The 26669-nt window shown below is 31.8% G+C and overlaps 2 protein-coding genes across 2 annotated transcripts; both read left to right on the forward strand.

Moving 5' to 3' along the window:
- The first annotated feature begins 10169 nt into the window (after positions 1-10169).
- On the forward strand, positions 10170-10505 carry LOC131153843 (secreted RxLR effector protein 161-like). The gene has a single exon (XM_058106292.1). It carries the CDS (start codon positions 10170-10172, stop codon positions 10503-10505), a length of 336 nt encoding a protein of 111 aa, XP_057962275.1.
- Positions 10506-14308: 3803 nt separating this feature from the next.
- On the forward strand, positions 14309-20179 carry LOC131153234 (serine carboxypeptidase-like 34). The gene is made up of 10 exons (XM_058105406.1): positions 14309-14734; positions 17592-17699; positions 17915-18010; positions 18136-18228; positions 18455-18543; positions 18708-18998; positions 19124-19260; positions 19415-19507; positions 19594-19702; positions 19794-20179. The coding sequence occupies exons 1-10, from the start codon at positions 14440-14442 to the stop codon at positions 19941-19943; spliced, it is 1461 nt and encodes a 486-aa protein (XP_057961389.1). The 5' UTR covers positions 14309-14439; the 3' UTR covers positions 19944-20179.
- The last annotated feature ends 6490 nt before the right edge of the window (positions 20180-26669 follow it).

Consider the following 26669-nt stretch of genomic DNA (forward strand, 5'->3'; position numbering starts at 1 on the left):
ACATAGACAACTCGCCTTAAACAGGGACCTACGAGTGTAAACCATACATAATTACAATGTAAATGTTTCGAAAAAATATAAACATTCATTGGAATTTCTACTAGACTTATACCAGAGCTTACTAATACATCCACAAGTACATAAATCCAGACATAGAATAGATCCTGTTATTACAATCCTCCAGAAAGGACCTTCATCCAAGTTTAATACATTATTCGAATGCTTACGTAAGTTAAACCAAAATACAACCTCCCCAGTCCCTTTAGCTACTAGGACCGACGTACTGATGGACCTGAAAACAAAGATTGTATAATAGAGTGAGGCACCTCTCAGTAAGGAAGAAAGTGTTACAACAATGTGTGACTGCATATATGCACATTTTTATACAAACTCATACGTTTGAAACATGTGTTTATAATACTATACATATAACATTTATCTGCACATCAAGTATTTAAATCATGCATATGATTATTAGAACACCTCCAGCTTGATATGACAATTTTCCTGTTTACCCCGTGGCACGGGTTGTGCACTGATTGCCTCTGACAGTATCATGTTCGTGTAGACAAAGCCGAACATCTTTTATAGTTCGACCGCCCCCTGGTTTATTTTTACTAACAGCTTACTAACTCCTCACAGGTCGACCATCTAACGTACCACTGATTTCTCATATATGGTTGCACTGTACTGCCAGCATCGGTACTTAGCCCTAGGAGTTTATTTCAACCCCCCAATTGGAGTATCTTTCAACCCCTTTTAGTGAAGTTTCTTTCAACTTCTTTTGGATACAAGCTGTGGTTCCAGTATCATATATACAATTTATAGCAAAATATAGTAACCTGTGCAATTCCAGTATCTTTCACAAATTCAGATAATCACATTGGGTTCAAACCGGTGTCTATCCACTCAGTTTACCCCTTTTTGTTTACTGATACAGCTCGGTGTATCATCGGCCTCTGTTTTCCACATACTTAGTATAAAAAATTGGAACTCCGTTCCCATAATCTATATCAATAGTATAGAAAATTCATACATTTCCATTCAACATACCCAGTATAACAAATTGGAACTCTGTTCCCATAATTTATATCAATAGTATAGAAAATTCATACATTTCCATTTCAACATATATCACACGAGTTTAGTCCAAAAAAAAATCTGCTAAATGATATAAATCCAGTAAATATCATTTAAAAAGAAAAGTAAAGGATTCAAGCATTTCCTATTACAATATAAATACAAATAAGTGATTTTCATAAAATTTGGAGATCATACGCCAAAATCTTCGTTTTTACCAAAAACCATAAAATCGTAAAATCGACATTTCTACTCAGTAGAATTTAGCAATAAGTAGTTAAATCACACATACTGATATAAACTAGCTTTTTAACGGTTTAGTTTTCCAAAAATGTTGTTGTAATCAATTTCCCCTTACCTTAAACTCGAAACGAAACTTCGTATGAAACGATCCAAACCAACAACCCGGAATCCTCAAAACCTAAAAAGCACAGAATATAATCTTACTATATTTTCTACTACTATCCAAATATCCAATCAAAACTGAAATCAGATCTTTACCTCGATTTTTGGGAAAACCCGAAAATCTTCGAAACTACGATCCGATCCACTAAAGTTGTAGAACTTCCTCCTCTAATCCCCGCAGGAACTTTCATTTTTAGAAACGGGCGTCGAACAGCGAAGAATCTTAGAGAGAGAGAGAGAGAGAGAAATTTCGTTGGTAGAGAGAGAGAGTGTGTGTTTGGAAGCAAACTTAACTTCTAAGCAACTAAAATGGATATTTATAGGGCCTTTGACCAAGTCCAACTCATCGACGAGGCGGTGTCTTCGTCGCCGAATCCACCACACAGCTCGTCAACGAAGCCATCCTTTCATTGCCGAGCCCAAGTTTCGGATATTTCTCTGACCCGCTCGGTATTTGCTCGTCGACGAGGCTCTGAAGGACTTCGTCAACGAACGTGATTCATTCGTCGATGAACCCATCTTATTTCGGGTTTGGGTCTCTACAAAAGTATATATTAAAGACAAATTCTTACTTTCCTAATTAAAACATTAATAAAATTTTTTGTTTGAATGCAATTCAAGAATGTATTGTTTTGCATGGACCAAAGGCATGTTCAAAAGTGAACTTTTTTTTTCTCCCCATTTTCATTCCCTCTCTCTCTCTCTCTCTCTCTCTCTCTCTCTCTCTCTCTCTCTCTCTCTCGGTATGCATTTGTGTGTGCGCGTTTCACTTCTATTAAAATAGGTAAAGTTATCAACTATTGGAGGAGGGGTGTTTACAGATCTAGGAAATTTGTAAAAGAGAAGTTGATGCCTCATTCAAATGCAGATTAGAGAGTGTGCGCTAGTGGAGGAACATCTTTATTAAAGAGGGTTTCGTTCGTGAAGTATCATGGTTCATTTTTTTCCTCCCCCCCCCCTCCCCTAAAATCGCACAAGATCAATCTAATACTAACTCTAGTTGACAAAGGGTTGTTTGCTTATTTTAATTCTTTATGACTCAAATTGAAATTAGAATTTCCAACTCTAGATGAATTATAATTTAATTATTATTTTAAAGCTATTTATGAAATAATATTCGTGTATAACACAGACTCTCTACTAGTACTATAATATTAAAAGTGATCATTGTGCCTTCAAATGCCTCCAAATTCCAATCTCAATTTTCTCAAAATTTTGTTTTTTTTTAAATTATACAACTAATTTATGATTGGTTATTTTTTCTGGATCTCTCAATTTGATTAGTTAAAGTAATTTTAAAATATGTTAAAAATAATAATAAATTCACTCTCTCTTTACCAGTTATGCAGCTCAACTTCCCCTCCTTTTCCAACTATGTAGCATAAATTTTGGAAGCCCCTCTAACCAAAAAACACTATGATTTAATGAATTGTCAATTATGAAGCACCAATCTCAATTACCCTACATTCATCTTCACACTCACGTTAATGTCTATATTCACCCTCTTTTCTCTTTATTAAGAGGCGAGTGTTGTTTCTTATCAACAACATGATAAACTGATCTCACCTATGAAGGGGAAGAAAGTATGAGGGCATGCACATAGTCCCAAGTTAATCATCAGTGAGCATTCCCCATGTCTTGAAACAAATGGTAGGACCTTCTTGAACATCACCAGGGTGCCAATGGATAGGAAGTTCATTAGCATCAATGTCATTGATAGTGTTTTCTGTGCTCCCCTTTGCAATACTGGTTTGCCATCTTTGACCATGCTTGATGGGCTTACCAGGTGGCAAGTGGGGAGGTGGGGGTGGAGGAGCAAGCTCTGAAAATTTCTGTTATTTTTGTTTTCCATTTTGTATACATAATTGTTATGGAATAATGATATCGGGATTAAAGTTAGACATAATGTATGCCTCTCAACTAAAAATCATTATATGTAGCGAAACTTGTATTGTAGTGCATGGAGGAACTATCTTAATAAAGATGATATGGAACCGCCATGACTCCTACAAGTTTTCTACATATTAATGATAACTAATGTATGCGCATTATGATCAACTATGTTAAGTAATTTCACTTGAACCAAGTGGGAGAATGTAAGACATAAATAAATTGCCTCAAATAAAATTGTGATTATATTTTTATAAGTAATATGAAAGGTTTTAAATTATGATTACATTTATTTACATGATATGAAAGGTTTTTAAATATAATAATGTTATAATAATATTGGTTTCCCAAATATGAAGAGTCTATTTACAATAATGACTTCTAATGACTTCTCGGAATTTGAGGAGTCATAATTATGATAAGTTATGAATGTTAATTAATCACTTGATGTGCAATGACTCGAATAATAATGATATTTAAATAATAAAAAGGAAGGGAAATTGATACAGAAATAGAAGGAGACAGCAGACTTCGTCGATGAGCGCTTCGTCTTCGTCGATGACATTGCACTTTGGGAGTATTAACCGAGGGAATTCATCAGGTCCTCGTCGACGAACACAGGGGATTCGTCGATGAGGGTACAAGAGGGCCTCGTCGACGAAGCCAAGTTTCGTCGACGAAAAGATACCGAGAGAGGATTTTGGGAAGTCTGAAATTCATCGATGAAGGTGCAGATTCGTCGACGAACTTTCTACAGGACTCGTCAATGAGGTGACGTGTCTCGTCAATGAATTTGACCCTATAAATAGTAGAAACCTGGATTTAAATGCCAAAATTAAGAAAAATCTCTTTCTCTCTCTCTCTCTCTCCCTTCGATTTCTCTCTCTTCTCTCTTCGATTTTGGCTCCGTCGTTCGCCGAATCAACGATTTGAGGCCATCACGATGCTCCTAGGGAAGTTCTCTCTAAATCTGCCGGAGCAAATCGTTGGTGGAAGCTAGTCGAAATTCATCCCTAAGTTGAGGTAAGACTTTTTATGCCGAATTTGGTCTTATTATAGTTATAAGAAATGATATTCAAGTGAAAATATTGAATTTTAGTACTGGGAGTTTTCATTTTCAAGGTATTGATCGGGAAATCCTATGGGTGTGAGTCCAGGAATACATAGGGGCTTTTTAGTTGTCAAGTAAGGGAATAAACTAAAACAGTTATTTTTCCACACGTATTATTATTATTATTAGCAAAGTAATTTTCAGGGAATATGCATGATATTTGAATATTATTCAGAAAATGTATGTTATTGGGAAAATATTGCTATTATACGGAAAATATGATTTTAGAATGAAATGTACAGAATTACTTGACTTTGTGTGGCATGAACGTTATTTTTTTATGGAAGATAATGATATGACAAATTTTACAAGTAAAACATGTTTTCAGGAATTATGAAAAGATATAGTATATTATGATAATTTTGACAAGTACATGATAATTGATTTATTTTCAGCATGATATATATGAAATGTTCGGCACGAGGCCGCATATATGAAATGATTTCGGCGTGAGGCCGTATTTATGAAATGATTTCGGCATGAGGCCGTATTTATGAAATTATGAAAAATGCTATAATATCATGTATTATATGTTATCAGAACCCGGATGTTAGTTTAGTTTAGTTCAGGAGCATGGTACCGTAGTTTATAAATCAGATATCTATGATCAAATTGGTGCTAACCACCCCACAAGGGGTTGGGAGATGGATAGTCGATTTGGCTTTCAATGTAGGGTGTAGATGTCCACCTGGCAATTCGGACCAGGGTGTGGCGGGTCCATCGTACTTGCAAACATTTTTGACTCGACAGTGGTAGGCCAACCATTGTCGGGTCCCGCCTTCGGGCTGCACAACCCGTCATGAGGGGTAATACATGATATTAGCTAGCTATTCATCCTGGGTATGTTTTTAGTATTATCAGCTATAACAGACGTTTTATGAACAATATGATTTATTAGCAAATATGAAAAGTATATGATTATTCAGTACGATATGATGAATGTTTACAGATATATGAAATATATTGTATATGCATAATTGCATTAAATGTTCATGTTGTTACATAGTTGTATTTAATTTATTTTCCCTTACTGAGAAGTGTCTCACCCCCGAACATTAAATGATTTTCAGGAAACCCAAAGAGACCGGGGGGTCAAGGTCGCCGTTGAGTGAGTTAAGCTTCCTTACTAGAAGGGTAAGTATTGATCTAGGATCAGGAGATTTTTGTTGTATGATCCTAGGGTTATTTTGATTTGATGGTTGTATATAAATACAGTATTTTGGTGATGTAGTAAACTCTGGTATTATGTATATTATGGTTTTGAGAATGTGATTTATATTTACTGCTGCATAGGTTTCTGCTGTGAATGATAGGTGTCCTCGTTACCCACAGGTTCGGGTTGACTTTTCTATTTATTATGTTTCATTTTATATTAATATTTTTTAGGTCGTTACATGATGGAAGTGATTAGTATATAAAGGTGGTTGGGGTTGGTCCTATCTTATCTTAGGAAGCTTGTGCTATTGTTCCATCAAATTAAGAAAAGTACAAGAAAATGTAAGGTTGTGAGATAAAGACACAGCCCAAGGATATTCACTTGGAAGCACGGATCAAGATATGATTTTCTTGTTTGTTGTATAAAACTATGAGTTTCGAAAATCCAATGATTAAATCATGTATATATTAAACTTACATGCGGTATCAGAGCTTATGTTTTAGAAACTCATGATTTTTTATTATGATTAAAAGTTCATGTTTCATTAAATTTTAGTTTATGAGTCAAGACATTGGTTAATAAAAATTCACGATGCAGCATGTCTCCAAATTTATTTTATGTGCATTGTGTTTAATTCTGTTCTGCCATGATACTTCTTAAAAAAAAAATATTTTATGATGGCGCGAAATGTCTGATGTGATAGTAAATATATATTATGTTAATGCATGCTAATATGAGTCTATATAAGTTTTTTGCCAACATATTTACACTACTCACAATATTTTAACATTTTAATGTTATAAAGTATTTTGATTTTAATCACCAAAGTGATTAAATCATTAAGTAAAGTACTCATATGTTTGATGTTAGAATGATATTAAATTATTATAATATATCAAGAATCACCCAAAAGTTGATTAATTGTTCTTATAATATAAGGATAATGTTTTGGTATTATTATTATTATTATTATTATTATTATTATTATTATTATTATTATTATTATTATTATTTTATCTAATTATCCAAAGATAATAATAGATACTTATAATGAGTGCATATAATGTTACCAAAGTAATGTTAAAATTAAAAATTTAATTAGCATCATTTCAAAGCTCTTTACATTAGTGTTTTTTCCCAAATGAAAACATTAATATATTTATGCTTGTGATCTTATAAATGTTTCATTCAAAGCATTAAGAATGGTTAATTTTTGAAGTACCTGTGTCTGGATCGTTACACTTGCATGCTTCATCTGTTCCAAGGTTTAATGGGTTGAATTTTGCTGATTGGAGTGAACAAGTTCAATTTCACCTCGGTGTATTGGATCTTGATTTGACACTCTTAAGTGATCAACCTGCTGCTATTACTAATTCTATCAGTATTGAAGAAATAACTTATTACAATAATTGGGAAAGATCAAACAGGTTAAGTTTGATGTTTATGCAAATGACTGTTGCAAATAACATCAAGACAACTATTTCCAAAACTGAAAGTGCTAAAGAGAGTTTTAAAGTTTGTGAGAGGGCGTTTCCAAACAGCAGATAAGTCTCTTGCTGGGACATTAATGGGTACGTTAACCACCATGAAGTTTGATGCTTCACATATTATGCATGAGTATATTATTGAAATGACAAATATTGTAGTAAAACTTAAGACTTTGGGAATGGATGTGAATGAAAATTCTCTTGTCAGTTCATTTTAAACTTATTACCAACTGAGTATGGACCATTTTAAATGAACTATAACACCATGAAAGATAAATGGAATGTGCATGAGTTGCACAATATGCTAGTTCAAGAAGAAACACAACTGAACAATAAAGAAATTCACTATATTCATTATGTGAACAATCAAGGAGCTTAAAAGAAAGCAAATAAACATGGAAAGGGGAAAGGATATTTAAAGGATAACGAATCCTCATCTCATATCCAAAAGAAGGTATCAAGTAAGGACAAATGTCGTTTCTGTGGAAAACCTGGACATTACCAGAAGTACTGCTTGAAACGGAAAGTTTGGTTCGAAAGGAAGGGTAAGTCTAGTGCTTATGTATGTTTCGAATCAAATTTAGCCGAAGTTCCTTATAATACTTGGTTGATTGATTGTGGATGTACAACTCATGTTTCTAATATGATGTAGGGATTTCTTACAATCCAAAACACAAACCCAAATGAGAAGTTTATCTTTATGGGGAACAGAATAAAAATGCCAGTTGAAGTTGTCGGGACTTATCGTTTAATCCTAGACACTGGTTATTGTTTGGATTTATATGAGACTTTTTATGTTCCTAGTATTTCTAGGAATTTAGTTTCATTATCTAAATTGGATGTTTCTAGGTACACTTGTAATTTTAATAAAGGTTTTTTCAGTTTATTTAAGGATACCTGTATGGTTGGTTGTGGTATGCGTTGTGATGGATTATATAAGTTAAAACTTGATAATCATTATGTTGAAGCACTTTTAACCTCGCATCATAGTATTGGCACTAAATGAAGTTTAGTGAATGAACAATCTGATTACTTGTGACATAAACGGTTAGGTCATATTTCCAAAGAAAGGTTGGAAAGATTAGAAAAGAGTGAAATACTTCCAGATTTGGATTTCACTGACTTTGACATTTGTGTAGATTGTATTAAAGGAAAGCAGACAAGACACAAAAAAAGGAGCCACAAGGAGCACTCAGCTTCTAGAAATTATAGACACTGATATATGTGGACCCTTTGACGTAATATCTTCAGTAATGATAGATATTTCATCACCTTTATTGATGATTTTTCATGTTACGAATATGTCTGCTTGCTACATGATAAATCTCAAGTGGTAAACGCTTTGGAGATTTATGTAAATGATGTTGAAAGGCAATTAGACAGAAAAGTGAAGATTGTTAGATCTGATAGAGGAGGTGAATATTATGGAAGGTATAACGAAATTGGACAACTACCTCGTCCATTTGCTAAATTCCTTGAAAAACATGGTATTTGTGCTCAATACACAATGCCAGGTACATTAGAACAATTTGGTGTATCAGAAAGGTGTAATAGGACTTTGATGGATATGGTTAGGAGCATGATAAGCAGAAAGTCTTTACCCAATTCATTGTGGATGTATGCTTTAAAAACTGTCATGTATGTATTAAATCGTGTTCCTAGTAAGGCAATTCCAAAGACACCATTTGAGCTTTGGACTAGCAGGAAACCAAGTTTGCGACACGTGCATGTTTGGGGTTGTCAGGCAAAAATTAAAGTTTATAACCCACAAGAAAAGAAGCTGGATGCAAGAACAATCAGTGGTAATTTCATTGGTTATCCAGAAAAATCGAAAGGGTATATATTTTTTTGTCCTAATCATGTCACAAGAATAGTTGAAACTGGAAATGTTAGGTTCATTGAGAATGATGAAACTAGTGGGAGTATGATTCCATTAAATGTGGAAATTAAGGAAATTACAACTCCCGCTATTCAAAATAAACCTATTATAGAAAAACCACAAGAGGTTGCGTTAAGGTGATCTCAAAGAGAAAGGAGATCTGCTATCTTGGATGATTATGTGGTTTATCTTTAAGAGTCATATTTTGACTTAGGAATTAAAGATGATCCAGTTTTGTTTTCATAGGCCGTTAGCTGTGATAATTCTAATAAATGGATGGATGCCATGAAAGAAGAGTTAAAATCTATGGAACGAAATGAAGTCTAGGATCTTGTAGAATTGCCAGAAGGTTGCAAAAGAGTTGGATGTAAATGGATTTTTAAAACCAAACGAGACTCTCGTGGTAACCTTGAACGTTACAAGGCCAGTCTTGTTGCTAAAGGCTTTACTTAGAAACATGGTATTGATTATAAAGAGACCTTTTCATCGGTCTCTAAGAAAGATTTTTTCAGAATCATTATGGCTTTAGTAGCTCATTACGATTTATAGTTATATCAAATGGATGTGAAAACTGCCTTTCTAAATGGGAATTTAGATGAAGATGTTTATATGGATCAACCATTGGGTTTTATAATTGAAGGAAAAGAAAATTTGGTGTGTAAACTTAAGAAGTCAATATACGGACTTAAACAAACTTCCCTATAGTGGTATCTTAAGTTTAATAATACCATTGTTTCCTTTAGATTTAAAGAAAACACTGTTGATCGATGTATATATCTGAAGATTAATGGGAGTAAGTTTATATTCCTGATTCTGTATGTTGATGACATTTTGATTGCAACTAATGATCTTGGTTTGTTACATGAGACTAAAGAATTTCTCTCTAAAAGCTTTGAAATGAAAGATATGGGAGAGGCAAAGTATGTGATCGGAATATAAATATTTCGAGATTGGTCCCAAGGACTGGTTGGTTTGTCTTAGAAAGATTATATAAATTAAGTTTTAGAGAGATTTAACATGGACAAATGCTCAGTATCACCCATTCCAATTCAGAAAGGAGAGAAGTTCAGTCTCATGCAATGTCCTAAAAATGATCTGGAACGGAGGCAAATGAAGGATGTACCTTATGCATCTGTTGTTGGGAGCTTGATGTACGCTTAAATGTGCACAAGGCCTGACATTAGCTTTGCAGTTGGAATGCTCGGAAGATATCAAAGTAATCCAGGAATGATTCACTGGAAGGCTGTAAAGAAAGTTCTAAGATACTTGCAAGGAACAAAAGATTACAAGCTTATTTATCAAATGTCTGATCATCTTGAGGTGGTTGGATATTCAGATTCTTATTTTGTTGGTTGTGTGGATACAAGAAAGTTCACATTTGGCTATGTATACTTGCTAGCTAGAGGAGCAATTTCATGGAAGAGTGCGAAACAGTCAATAATTGTTGCATCCACTATGGAAGCTGAATTTGTAACTTGCTTTGCGGCTACAGTTTAGGCTAATTGGTTGCGGAATTTTATTTTAGGACTTGGAATAGTCGACAGTATCGCCAAGCCGCTGAAAATTTATTATGATAATTCCGCAGCTGTCTTCTTCTCTAAGAATGATAAGTATTCCAAGGGTGCTAAGCATATGGAATTGAAATATTTTACTGTTAAAGAAGACGTACACAAACAAAAAGTGTCAATTGAACATATTAGCACCGATTGTATGATAACAGATCCTTTGATGAAAGGATTGCCGTCCAAAACATTTATTGGTCATGTTGAAAAATGAGCATTATTGAACCTTAATGTATGCTGTTCAATTGATATTTGAGCTCGATAATGAAAATGTTTCTGTTATTTCTGTTTTCCATTTTGTGTACATAATTGTTATGGAATAATGACAACGGGATTAAAGTTGGACCTAATGTATGCCTCTCAACTAAAAATCATTATATGTAGTGGAACTTGTATTGTAGTGCATGGAAGGAATTATGTTAATAAAGATGATATGGAACCGCCATGACTCCTACAAGTTTTCTACGTATTAATGGTAACTAATGTATGCGCATTATGATCAATTATGTTAAGTAATTTCACTTGAGTCAAGTGGGAGAATGTAAGACATAAATAAATTGTCTCAAATAAAATTATGATTATATATATTTAAGTAATATGAAAGGTCTTAAATTATGATTATATTTATTTACATGATATGAAAGGTTTTTAAATATAATAATGTTATAATAATATTGGTTTCCCAAATATGAAGAGTCTATTTACAATAATGACTTCTAATGACTTTTCGGGATTTGAGGAGTCATAATTGTGACAAGTTATGAATGTTAATTAATCACTTGATGGAAGTGGTTAGTATATAAAGGTGGTTGGGGTTGGTCCTATCTCATCCTAGGAAGCTTGTGCTACTTTTCCATGAAATTAAGAAAAGCACCAGGAAACGTAAGGCTGTGAGATAGAAACATAGCCTAAGGATATTCACTGGGAAGCACATATCAAGATATGATTTTCTTATTTGTTGTCTAAAACTATGAGTTTCGAAGATCCAATGATTAAATCATGTATATATTAAACTTAAAGGCTCTTGTGGTGGGGATGAGTAGATTTTGATCCCAAGTCTATCCTTTGGAAAGTTGGAGTGTGGGAAATTGTATATGTGGGTAAAACTCAGATTTTATAATTGATGAAATGTTGATTCTGTATTATACAAGTTGTGTTGTATTGAAACTTTACAAAAATAATTAATATTTTGAAGTTGTTTCATAAAATTAAATCACGATTTTATTTTTAATTGCCAAAAATATATGAATTAGAAAAAATTTATAATTGTCAATCTATATTTTTGTTAATATATTAAAGCATGATAGTGTCTTTTTGATGACAATATAAATATTGAATACTAATTTCTCATAATTTTATATTTAAAAAAATTTAATTAAAAAAATTATTTTTGATTAATTATTTTAAAATTATTTTGATTAGCATTAGTGACGACAAAAATATTAGTGGCAATTGTAGAAATTATTAATTCAATCATTGTTAGGGGATTATAAAAAAAATTTAATTAATTATTAAAGTGTTTCTAGAAGGTATCAATTTGTATGATTTTTTTAACAAAAATCTAATTATGTTACCAATAGATTATTTTAGATTTTTTTAACAAAAAATATAATGACGTTACTAAATTTGTATATCCTCAAATTAGGAAACTAAAATAATGTTGACCGTGAAGTATTAATAAGAGTGATAAAAATAAAATCTATGGAAATTATAGAAAAAAAATTAAATTTCTTTCCAAGTATAAACTTTTACTATGTTTGGTAGCACAAATTTCAGATTTTAAATTTGGGTTTGATTAGATTTTGATAAAGTTTAATATATTTTTTTATTATATTTTATTCAAATTTAATATAAATTCAAATCCAAAGTCTCTCCAAACATAGGATAAAGTCTAAAATTCAGACTCATTTTATGATTTAAATTTTTTAATGAAATGAATTTGGTCAAATATACATCATGCAATGAATACTTAATGAAATAAGTTTGGTCAAATATACATGAATCCTGACTTATAGTATAGTTAGGTTACTTTATAATGGGTTTGATTTATTTTATTCTATATGAAATTAATTACTTTCTATAAGAGAGAGTTTGTTTTGTTAAAATAGAATCTATGGAAATTATAGAAAAAATAAATAAATTTCTTTCCAAGTATAGAATTATATTTATATAGTGAATAAATCATGTTTTAGAAGACTTTTAAAAAGAGCATACCAAAATTATACGTTCAATTTTTTAGTGAAATAAAATATTAGTTATCTTTCATATGAAATTTTAAAATATTTAAATCATCTTCAAATTCACTTTGAAAATGTTTTAAATTTATTTATGATGTTACGAATATTAAAAAAATTCTATATCACCAAAATATTTTCTAAGTTGTCTCCAAATACATTATAGCATTAAATGTTCTAAATTTGTTTGTTCTTTTTTTGTAAACTTTAATAGAAATAAATTTATGCAAAATACTTTTAAAAATTATAATTTACTATGCATTTAAAACAATGAAATTTATATGCTATTTTTAAAAAAAATGTATTTTAACATTGATATATATATATATATATATATATATATATGAGCGTTTTCTTTGTCAAACATCTTTAATTTGACTTTCAATTATTTTTATGTAAATTTCTTAGTATAAAATGTCTACATTTTTTCAGACATTGTATCTTTAATATGAAATCGAATTTTAAAGATGTACGACATTTTTCCAAAAAAGGTAATAATCTTTTTCGTAAAGAAAATTTTAAGTAAAGTTTGTGAAATTATACCACGTGCTATGCATGGATTAGTTTTATTAAATTTTAAAGTTTTACACTACTAAAGAAAAAGGTTTTGGAAACGTCAATTTGATGTTCCAAATCTGCTCCAAATGTTGCGAAAAGTTTTGGTAAACATGATTGGCATTACGGATGTGCGTGTGATTGTAAGTTTTGGTGACGACATGCTTGCCGTTAGGAATGTGGACATTTACTTATCTTTGTCATTGTAAATCAAATTGAGCTACTCACCATCAATTAGGCATGAAATCAGCGATCAAATTTCCAAAAAAAAAACAAGATAATACTTTGTACATATATAAAACACGAAGGTACTTTTTTATTGGCTCTTTCATTTTAGAATTTTAATCTATGATCCTATTCTAAAACCAACACTCCCAAAAGTCACTAAAACTTACTGGAAACTAATGGAGAAATTTTTGGTATTTGTTGAAATTTTCTACAAATTTTTTTAGATTTTAAACAATTTATGTTGGTTGAAAAATTGGAATTCAAAAAATAAAAAAAGACTAATAAAAGAGAAAAATGCAATAAAATTCCTGATATATTGAAAAAAAATTAGGACATTTTTATTTTAAAAGAAAACAATATTTTAAATCTAAAAAAAACAAGTTGGAAATTAAAATACTTAAAATGTAATTGTGATTGGTAGATAATACCATTACCAATTAATGCCTCCAAATTACAAGTATGGTCAATGATTTAAAAACAACGGTAAGTAAAGTTTTTGAGCTTAGAAATTCAAAACGCTGGGCCTATTTTTCTCATTCATAAATGAAATATCCATAGGCCACCACGCGCAATTTTGTGGTTGGCTGCTGAGGTGGCCCTGAAAAACTCCTCCCAATCTGCTCTATGGCGCATGCACATCCTTCCAGGTTAATTATATATCCTTTATTTTATGAAATGCGTTAGCAGCAAATAGCAATACCAGCAGTATTACAGGTGATTATTATCTGTCCTCTCTCTCTCTCTCTCTCTCTATATATATATATATGCATATAAAGAACTTCCTTGAATACATACGTGAGAGAATTTGAAGAGTCAAGCCTGCAAAGGGAAGGCATTAGCACTCCTCCTTTAATGGCTTCCTCACCATTAGTCTTTGTGAGATGGTTTCTCCGTCTCCTGCTTGTTTCTGCGGTTTTCACCTTGGCTGCAGGTGGGGTGGAGCCGGCGTCCCGGCTTCGGCCGGAGGTGTGGGCGCAGCAGAAAGCCGACCTGGTCACGGGCCTTCCCGGGCAACCGCCGGTGAAGTTCAAGCAGTACTCCGGCTATGTCACCGTCAACGAGAGCCATGGAAGAGCACTGTTCTATTGGTTCTTGGAAGCCACCCAGAAGCCTGAGCGGAAACCTCTTCTTCTGTGGCTCAACGGAGGTAAATCTTAATTAAGCGCATTTTTGACTGTGTACAGATTATTAATCTGTGATTGGGTTTTCTTTTTTATTAAAATTGGATTTCGTAAATATGGTTCGTTGATGCGAAGCTCTAGATTATAGTCGTTTGAATTTTAAAGAACGTATCGAATATTTTAGAGTTGATTCTGATTAATTAATTTCTACATTATAAATGCCCGCGTTGTGAATGTGTGGGTGTGAGTTCTTTATCTCATCAATGACTATATCTTACTTGAATATGAAGCCTAATTGATGATTCAAATAATTCTAGTCATAATGATTAGCCTCTGCAATTATATATATAGATATTCATCATCATTTTGCCTCCATATCTTTGCCTTCTAACTGGCAAATGGGATTATTTATTTTTAGTGTTTCTTTTTTCTTTTAGCCAGGATGCTCATTGATTAATTTGAGAGACAAAAAAGCACTTGATTTGGAGTATCCTATGGAATTCATAAGAATATGACTCGTTCAAAATCTTCCATGTTGACATTTGAAGATTATTAAAATCAAAGTCACAAGTATGTGAATTTCATATTTGAAAGTTTGCAATTTACATCTTCAATTTAAATTTTATGAAATATGAAGTTGGATATTTTTTCTAACTCTATAAAAATATAAATTCAAAGCTTGAAATTCTTATTGTCAAATACAATCTATATTCTCGGTTTAAGGTAAGATGCCCAAAAATAAAAATATTAAAAAATATCCATATCATTTAATGCTCTAGGTCAAATTATCTTTTTTTTTTTTCTATTCCCATTTATTAATACATATATATATAAATATATAAATATATACTTAATTTTTATCATTATTATTTATTTTCAGTATTAATTATGATTATTAATAAAAATATTAATAAGGAAATGCAAATCCTAAAAACGTGATAGTCACATGTGTTGCCTGCTACCTCTGACATATTTTTTAAATAAATTAGCCATTCGGTTTGTTTTTATAGAACTTTGATTAGTAACGTATATCTCACATGATTTTCATAGAAGTAAAGAACAAACAAAGTTATAATGATGCTTTATCATTACTTTTTCTATTATTTATACTTTTTATTAATTGGACAAATATTTATGGCATAATACTATTATATATGTTGTGGGTTGTAAAACTCTGCATAATGGTCCATAAGAACCATAATTGTTGTCCAAGCAAATACAAAGGAGATTCCAAAATCTCAATCAATTAAAAGTCGAGAAAAGTTATGATTTATAAGATAAGACTCTTGCTAATCGTATAATTTTTGAGAATAGAACCTTAAGATCTTAAGGTTTATAAGTCAAATTTGGTACAGAAAAATGGAATGAAGCCAAAATTATCACTTGATTAAAGATTTATTATATATTTTTTTTGATAACCCTAGGATTCCAGCCACCCTTGACCACTTTGGATACTATGGTACGGTACCAAATTCGGAGTGAAAGCCTCCCATTGACACACTTTTGGTCATTCTTCGGGGTAAAATCTTAAGAAGGAGTCGAACCCATGACTTTGGGGTCACCAAAGTCACACTTCGCTGTTTCATTTGACAAACTAATTATGATGTAGATAGCATAAATTAATCTTGCTCAGCCTCATTGCGAAGTCAAAGGATTAGAAGGTTACAAATTAGTCAAAGAAACTCAGAAAACTGACAATTCAATTCCAACCAACAAGCCCATGTGTGTTTCGTAGTTTATAACTTTTGACATTGAAATGTTTTAAGTCTTAAAATATCACATTTGGCATTCAATAAGAAGATTGAATTTGTGTAGTAATTGTGGTGTGGAGGCCTTCCTAACCAGCGGAGCAGATGACCCAAAAAAGACAAAGCAAAAATATGAAAAGGATCGATGCATGTACATTGTACAATTCTATTCAAGATGACATGCCGATGGGGAACCGTTCAATTTTGAGAAATATTAATTGCCACGGTTGCATGTCAATTCACAGCTCTCTCTCTCTCTCTCTGAAAACTGTGTAGAAAGCCCTGCTTCAGCTTGCTTGTAAATCAATCTGATTTTTTTTTGAAAGGGAAAAATTTGTTTAGCTGTGTTGGGTTGGCAATTTATAAATGCCTTCGAATCGAAGTGCAACCGCTTTATAATTAATTCCACCGTATCCTCCATTCAAGGGTGAAGTTCTTCATTTCAAGATTCAAATCTTCTAAATGAAAGTCAAGCTATGACTCCTCTTTTATCTATTGGTAGGTAATACGATTATTGAATATATAAATGACTCAGAGCTCATATCCAGGTTGGCTTAATTCTTTTGTTTTTGAAAAGGAGTTGGGTTGACTTGCTAAGAGAATATTATCCTGAAGATTAGTCGGCTAGCTTCTAAATAAACCGTAAGGCATGGAAACTAAGTAGAAACTTGAAAGGAGATCGTTTGGTCATTGGCCATCAATTGATTTTATTCTTTGTTTAGCTTTTTTATAAAAAAATTTGACATGCGTCATTATGGAGTCCAGCCCATCCCCGTCGCGCTTGTTAAACAGTCAATCATAGTTGTTTTTGTCTTTTTGTTTTTCTGCTTTGGGTTCATTCATCTACCTACCAGTCCTAGTCAACCCATGAATGCCAATCACAGATCATCAAGAACCAGGAGCCGCCCTGTCTCTGCTTTCTTGCTTGCCTTCTAAAATTTCTGACCATTCAGCTAGCCTGCATGTGTAGTGTATGATGATCACTCATTGCAGCAAGCGTGCATGCATGTAGGGACCAACCATATCCATATCCTCTAAAGCAAAATGTATGAACACAGTTTTTTCTCATTTAATTTCTTGGTATCACGTTAATCTTAGGGCTTCAATCTCTCTCCTTGTGACATCAAAATTGCAGGACCAGGATGTTCGTCAATTGGGTTTGGGGAGGCAGAGGAGCTTGGGCCATTCTTCCCTCTAAAAGACAAATCTAGTCTGAAACTCAACCCCAATTCTTGGAATAAAGGTATTTAAAACAAATGGAAAATAATTGTTATATGCCTTTGAAATTTCAATTTTGAATTTCTAAACATATGTGAATTTGAACAAAATACAATATGAATTATATTGTATATGATCAAGTTTATGTAAATTTCAAATTTTTAGCTGTAATTTAGCAAGGAAAGTTATGTCTCACCAAGAATAAACAGACTTTGACAGTTGCATTGTTATTATTCACAGCGGCTAATTTGTTGTTCGTGGAATCTCCGGTTGGTGTGGGATTTTCATACACTAATACTACTAATGACATTAATGAACTCGGTGACAGAATTACTGGTAATTAATTAATGCATATTTTTGTTTTTTAAAGCAATATATATATATATATATATATATATATATATATATATGAGAGAGAGAGAGAGATTGCATTCTCATTACTGTTTGTATTATTTGACCAGCAAAGGATTCATACGCATTTCTTGTCAACTGGTTTCGAAGGTTCCCCCAATACAAGTCTCATGACTTCTACATTTCTGGGGAAAGCTACGCAGGTATTATAAGGAAGGTTACTATTGCATAGAGTACTTTTATTATTATAGATACACGTGATGTGCTATTAATATTATAGTTGAAACTTAATGAAATTTAATAAAATTTAGAGTAGAAGATATACTCTTCATACATACATGTGCAAGTATAAAAAATTTAAATTATATAAAATGTAATTTTAATGATTTTATATACATAGATGGTGTACTAATTTAATTTGTTTTATAGGACACTATGTTCCACAGCTTTCCGAGGTTATATTCGACAACAACAAAAAAGTTAGCAGGAAAGATAAAATAAACTTGAAGGGTTTCATGGTAAGTTCCACTCATGTCAACTTTGAATTATCAGGCTGGTTTAAGATTTGACGATTCCTAGAATTTGGGGACATGTAGCTTCTTATGATCAAGAAAACATGGTGCAATTTTGCCAATTTAAGGATGGGGCCATTCTTTTACAGTCTAGTTTGCAACATATGCAGGTTGGGAATGCATTGTTGGATGATGAAACTGATCAAAAAGGGATGATCGATTATGCCTGGGATCATGCCGTGATATCCGATCGCGTGTACAATGATGCTACGACCAAGTGTGACTTCAGCCAACATAATCTATCCTCGGACTGCAGCGCAGCGCTAAACGAATACTTCAAGGTTTACGACATCATTGATATGTACAGCTTGTATGCACCCACTTGTGTTAGCAGCAACACCTCCGTTGCTAGACAACTCCCCATGATCCATGGCATTGCTCCACACCTATTCTCTAAATTTGTGAGTTCCCAAACACATAAGTGTTTCTTGACTTGAGGCTTTGAATGGTCGAGAAATATGGATGAAAGAATACTATACTATTTATCACAAGAAAATTCTAAGCGAGTGATGATTTTAATTCATAGGAATTGTGGCACAAGAGACGAGCAGGATATGACCCATGTGCATCTGATTACACTGAGGCATACTTGAACAGGCCAGATGTTCAAGCAGCTCTTCATGCCAATGTCACCAAAATTCCATATTCATGGACTCACTGCAGGTACTAATTTGGCACATCTTTCGATTTTCATATGACCAAGTGTGACCAAAGTGAAATCATTCTTCAAATCTTTTCAGCTTTCATTCTTTTTTAGTATAGTATATCATTCTGATGAGAAGCATTAAGTGTGATCTTTATTTATTTCTATTAACAGTAATAACATCACGTTCTGGAATGACGCACCTGCTTCCATACTTCCAATCTTCAAGAAGCTCATAGCTGGAGGCCTCCGCATATGGGTTTACAGGTATATGATTGTTTATTTTTTATCCTTCCACCGATAAAAGAATACTTAAGCAGCAATGTTTAGCTTAATGGATGTGTATGCTGCAGTGGGGATGCTGATGGAAGGATTCCTGTGACCTCTACTCGGTTGAGCTTAAGGAAGCTTGGGTTAAAAACTGTGGAAGAATGGACTCCCTGGTACACTACTAATCAACAGGTTTGCATTTTCTTCTTCTCTTTTCAGTATTGGACACTCGAAAGGATCCGAAAATGAAATCATTTAATTTTTGGGAATGGCGGTGGTGCAGGTTGGCGGGTGGACGATTGCTTATGATGGGCTAATGTTTGTCACTGTGAGAGGAGCCGGTCACCAAGTCCCCACCTTCAAGCCCAAGCAAGCTCTGCAACTGGTTAAGCACTTCTTGGCCAATAAGAAGTTGCCAGCTGTACCATTTTAATTGATATTGCTCTTTTGGTTTTTATTTATTTTTTCCCCAAAGAAGGGGAAAGGGAAAATAGTTTCAATTCTTGGAAGTCAAAAGAGAAACAAAAAAGATTGGTCCAGTGATCAAATAAACACAGCTGGTGTTATTTTTTTTTTAGGGTATATGAATGCTAGAATAAAATTAACTTTTATTTTTACATGTATTTATAGTTATTTTTCGTAATATCGAATATAGCGTCGTGTTGATTATTTACATTTTTCGGTTCATGTTAAAATTGCATACAATGCTGACTTCCATTTTTTTTTTTTATAAAAAAATATTCCAAAATATATTTTGAATTAAGGGTTTAGAAAAATCAACTGGGTAAGTTTAATAATTGCATATTTTGTTCAAAAGCATTTCTAAATTTTTAATTTAATTTTTAATTTTTTATTTAGAATTTGTTTGGAGAAAATATTTTGTTTGGTAAAGGAAAGCAGAGGAAAATAAGAATACTCTTGATATTAAATACTAGTAAAAATATTAAAATTAGGGCACACACATTTTAAGGTAATTTCTATTAGTTGAAAGTGATAAAAATGTATTTTTCAATAATTTATTTGTATTTTAAATAATTAAATTAAATTCAACAATTAGGGCACACTCATTGGGTCTCTATTTATATATATTATTACGAATTTGTGGGCATCCTCAATTTCAAGAATAACAAATCCCTAATTAAATGGGATTCTCAAGTTATTAAAACAACAAATCTCAAATTGAATGAAATTCTCAAATTATTGAATCAGCAAATCCCAAATTGAATGGGATCCTCAAATCATTGCAACAGGTAAATCCCAAACTGAAAGGGATTCTCAAATCACTTGCAACAAAAAAATCCCAAAATTGGATGGTATTCTCAAATTATTGTAACAAAAAAATTGCCTATTCTCCACAATCTCCTGTAAATAGAATTTGAAATCTTTATAGGGATTTTGATTGTAGATGTAAACATCACAGGATGCAGAAATTGTGTATATATACCTCCATTTTCTTAATGAAAGATGTGTAATTAATGAATAAAAACTTAATTTTATGTATTATATCTCTTAAATTTTCAATAAAAAATTGATTTTTTTATATATAAAAAAATCAAAAATTTTGAACTAAATGAAAAATACTCCTTAGGGTGCTTATTTGGTGTACCCAATAGGATATCGAGGGAGATAGGACGCTTACCTCGGTACTCCCCCGAACACAATGTTTTCAAAACATTCTCATTATTCACATACGAGTAATCACTTAAGATGTAATAGTTATATATCTTAAGCTCGAGAACAGTAGTACTAAGACAATTGTTCGGATCCACCGCAACATATCCTAAATTCATATTTATGACATCTCCATAGTGGAAATTAACGTAACTCACCAAAACCGCACAATTGCTCCTCTTAGTTTTTTTGAAAATAAAATAAAGAAAGTGTTTGCACCAATTCAGTGAAGAGCATGAATTGGGTGTTCAGTCTGCAGAATCATAGCCAAGGCACCATACAGCATCCCCCATTAAAACTACACCACTGGAAATCATTCACAAGAAGTCAACACGCTTTTGTTCAATGGCAGGCAAATTTTCAACGCAATCTTCATCCCAAATGAATCCATAGACACTTGCATTTCAATTTCAAGAACAATAGGAGAGCTATGTTTGGGCTATGTCACTTGGTGATGGGCAGGCTTGGGAAAAAATTATTGGCCTAATATTTTTATTGGTATGATTTATTTATGGATATGATTGAATTGTTGAACTGATAAATGCACACTGAAGTTATTTATGATTATTTAATCATATTGCTAGATAAGAGCCCATTAAATTGTGAAAAAAATTTTCATTTTATAATTTAGCTTTTCAAAGAATGATAAAAAAATTCAACTTTTTTAAATTTTTTAAATCATTATGAACAACAATGCGAGGTTTTAACACTATTTGCTTATATAAATAGTTTTATTTTCTAGTCCTATATTATTTAAATAAAATTATGAAAATGCCTTTACTTTCCTATTTTCTAAATTTATATATAAAAGTTATAAAACATCGTTTTATTATTTTTTGAGATTTTTTTTTTTCATTTGTGTAGATTATGACAAAGTATAACATACAAGTATATTGAATTTTTTTTTTTCAAAATCCATAAAAATTCAAAATCAAATCCCAAGATCTGTGATCCTAGAAAATAGGTTACATATTTTTAAGAAAATGCAATGTAAGTTATTTTGCATAATCTTTTTCTATATTTTTAATGTGAGTCTTGAAATTTTTTTCAAAATAAGCCAAAATTTTTATAATTATTTGGAAAATGAAAAATGAAAAATGGAAAAAGTTTTCTACAAGTAAATTGGGCCCTTATTTTACAAGAATAACTAATATTTTATTTTATATAAACTATTTAAGTATACTTAATCAAATAATATTTCATTTTTTATGTGAGAAAAACTGATAAGGCATGAAAAATAAATATTTTTAAATTGTATATCAATAGTTTTTTTAGGCGTTCTCATTATTATATTTTGAGAGATTGTTCTGACCCTAACGTATGCTTGCATAAAGACTTAGTTTTAAAATATTTAACATTTGATTTTGAAATTTAATTGTAGTGATTAAAAAAATAATTAAATAAATAATCATAATTAAATTAAATAATATAATATAATAATATATTAATATATATAAACCTTCTAACTTCGGAGGGAATTCTCTCTCTCTCTCTCTCAACCACTCTCTCTCTCTCTCTCTCTCTCTCTCCTCAATTTCTTCCCCGATTCTCGGTCGATTGAAGAATGGGAAGTATCACTAGGTTCCATTCTCGGCCGCCAACATTTTAATTTGAGTGGATTCGTGATTAGGGCGTCGTAGGCACCACTCTTGTGATAAGGTAAACTCTCTCTCTCTCTCTCTCTCTCTCTCTCTCTCTCTCTCTCTCTTAGTTTTTCTTCAAATCTTTAGTCAAATTGACGATCGGATACCACCACGGGGTCTTAGTTTCGATTCTTGTTATTTTAATCGGAGCAAATTTTTAATTTGAATTTCTTAGGCACCACTCCAAGGCTAGGGTAAGGATAATGAAATTATATCCGTTAATTATTTTTAAAGTTTAATTAGTTATTGGGAGTGTGTGGGCCTAGGGAATATTAAAATAATTGTAATTCTGGGTTTGAGTTGATTGAACTGTAAAAATGTGATTTTAGGGTTTTGAACTCCAAAACGCCGCGAGTTAGGGTTTAGGATCTTTGCAGGAATTTTCTCAGTAAGCAGGTAAGGGGAAAAAATTATAACAAATATTTTTGAAAAATTAATTGATTGATTAAAGTATGTGAAAATGAGAATATGGTATATAGTATTGAAAAATTATGATATGAATATTTTCTTTATGATTATTATAATGTGAATAACCATTTAAAATTGTGTGGCTTGAGGAATATGAAATAATAGCTTTATATTCAGAATGTGAATGACATTGAAATATATGATTTGTACTAAGAAATGTTAATATATTGCTATATTTTGTGAAGATATAAAAATACGAGAAACCCAAAAATATTTTTATACAAAAATGATGATATGAGAAACCTAGTTATATTTTATATAAAAATGATGAAATGCGATATACTAGTATCTTTTTACTGAGAATTGATGATATATGAAATATACAGATATGTTTTACATAAAAATGATGAAATGAGATGAAAATTATACATAAATAATGAAAATTACAGAAATGATGATATGTGTAATACTTAAAAATGTTTTGTACAGAAATGTTGAACAAAGATTTATACAGAAATGATGAGATATATATATATAGATGTGATGAGAATTATACGGACATAATGAAATATGAATACTAAAATGTGGAAATGAGAACTCTAATGGACCAGAGTTATTTTGAGAGCACGATACCGTTGCTAGCATTGTTTTAGTGCAACCACATGTCTGGTACAGAGTGTGGCGAGACAGTCGATTGGGCCTGTGAATGGTTGTGTTACCCCATGGGGTCTGGACTAGGATTGGGTAGGCCAATCGTCTATAGACACATTCCCTATTTTGATCTAACCAGGTAGGCCAACTGCGGTTATGTCCAACCTTCGGGTTGCACAATCCGGTCATGTGGGGTGAATACATGACGAAGTGATTATCCTCAGGATGGTTTCTTATTACAGATGCGATAATGAGCAGCCATGAGTTACGAACGCGTAGTGTATTTTATACTAGTGGATGCTCATGAGTTAGAAAATGTTTATGAAAAGTGAAATGAACAACCATGAGTTACAAACGTGTAGTGTATTCTATATTGGTAGATACTTATGAGCTCGATTATGAAAATGAAAAAAAATAATATGAGAAATGAACAACCATGGGTTACAGACGCATTGTGCTATCTGCTGGTGGATACCCATGGGCTAGAGTATGATTATGAATATGAGAATGATAGAGTACGAATATGATATAAGAAATGAATATGAATATGTATATGATTATGAAAATGATATGAAAGTTTATGACACTATCACTACAAAAAATCAGGGTATTAGTGATGGTTTCAAAATAGTTGCTATATGTCCCGTTACTACTAACTTTTAGTGACAAATATAACTTTCGTCACTAATAATGGAATATTAGTGACAAATAATATCCGTTACTAAAACCCTAACACCGTTACTATATGGCTCAACTCAAATTCGTCACTAATAGTAGGGGTATTAGTGACGAAATAAAAATTTGTCACTACTAGAAGAGTATTAGTAACTAATTAGAAATTCGTCACTACTAGTAAAGTATTAGTGACGACTTAGAAATTCGTCACTACTAGTATGGTATTAGTGTTGAATTAAAAATTCGTCACTAATAGTGGTGATATTATTGACGAATCCGAAAATCGTTACTAAAAGTAAGTTATTTGTGAAGGATTCAAATTTGTTACTAATAGTAGGGTATTAGTGATGAATTTGAATCATTCACTAATAATTAGAAAAATAAAAAAAACCTTTTAATACTAAATTTTTTAATCATGAATTCTTATATAAAAATCTATAATTACATTTTCAAATACATAAACTGAAACCATTCAAAATTTCATACAAATTCAATTAAAATGAAGAAATAACATATGTTCAGATAACAAAAATTATTTAAAATTCAAATACAAATACTAGTACAAATTCAAATTAAAATAAAAAAGCTTCATTTGTTCAAATAACAATTAAAACTATAAGAGACAATGTTGTCTGATATATTCTAATGAGACATTGAACAGTAACACAAGAAACAAAGTTCAGATAAATAAACAAATTCATCTAGAAATCTTTTGAGAGTCCAATGCCTGAAATGAGATATGGGATCGATTGAGAAAAATGAAAATGATCCCTAGGCAACAAAACTTTAGGCAGCACCTGCTCCCTTTCCCTTCTTCCTCTAGATCTTCGTCATGTAGAATTCCAGCTCTTTCCCCTCCAAAAAAATCTGCAAAACCATTTAACCAATGCATTTAGCCAAGATGTCCAACATAAAAAAAAATCAAAACATCTATAGTAATATTCAGTAGTATAAATTGATGCTTGACAAATTTTCCATGCAAAAGATACCCCCCCTCATTGTTGAGTATCAGAAAATGTAACAGTTAATTTAGTATTGGAAAATAATTTTTGTTTTCTATTTTCAAAATATAATGAAATAAAAAATGTCAGCACATTTCCCTGTTTTGAAGACATCTATATTAATTCAAAACAAGGTTATATTTTGGTCATTTTAAATCTAGAAATGAGAAATAAAAATTTGTTTTTGACAACTAAACAAGCCCACACTACTTTCATAAGCTGACCACAAACAACTAACAAAAATATGGCACCTCTCCACATGAGAACAATTAACATTAGATGATGAGTGGGATGCCTCATAAAAGTTCACCAGATACATTGAGGTTTTGTTGGTTCATTGAATAGCTATTCCTATGAATAGAACGGAATACAAGAAGATTTCTAGGAATAGAGATAATAGTAATTTCATATTTATTCATCATTCTTCCACTCAACATGGAATATGGAAGGTATATCTATGATGAAATTATAGCCATTCCTTGTCTACTCTTTACTATGATTGATAAGAAATTATAAATTTTTATTTGTGCATTATAATACATTTTTAATACAAATTATCAAGTTCTTCTATTACAACTATCTCTATTCCTAGGAATAAGCATTCTGCAAACTAAAGATAGTTGAAGGGATTTATAGTGTTCACTCAACAGATGAAAAGCCATTATATCATGGCAATTTTTTTTTTTTTTTTGCTCGGACATGGCAAATGTTTTTATTCATCCTTTCAAAAATATTTTAACATTAAACTAAGCCTATCTTTTTTTTTTTAGAAAATTTTAACACAAATTCGACAGCATGCTGTCTATAAATTGGACGTTTTCCCATAAAACCTGCATCTGATAGGTTCAAATAGAGCATTTATAAGAAGTTGAGGGCACACGAGAACCTATATCCACTACCAGCATGCAATACACATCAACTGCATCAGCTATGCAGGAGACATTCTAGACTAGCATGCAATCATGTATCATATTCACGACAGTAATAAATGTAACCATATCTTAAATTCAGAATATAAATAGCAGAGAACAGTGGATAGTATTGGGTTCAGTGTAGTATTGTTATTCATCCAGGCATTTGGACATGAACGTTATGAGATGATGAGAGCAT

The sequence above is a fragment of the Malania oleifera genome, chromosome 4 (assembly GCF_029873635.1).
Source record: "Malania oleifera isolate guangnan ecotype guangnan chromosome 4, ASM2987363v1, whole genome shotgun sequence".
Taxonomy (NCBI): Eukaryota; Viridiplantae; Streptophyta; class Magnoliopsida; order Santalales; family Ximeniaceae; genus Malania; species Malania oleifera.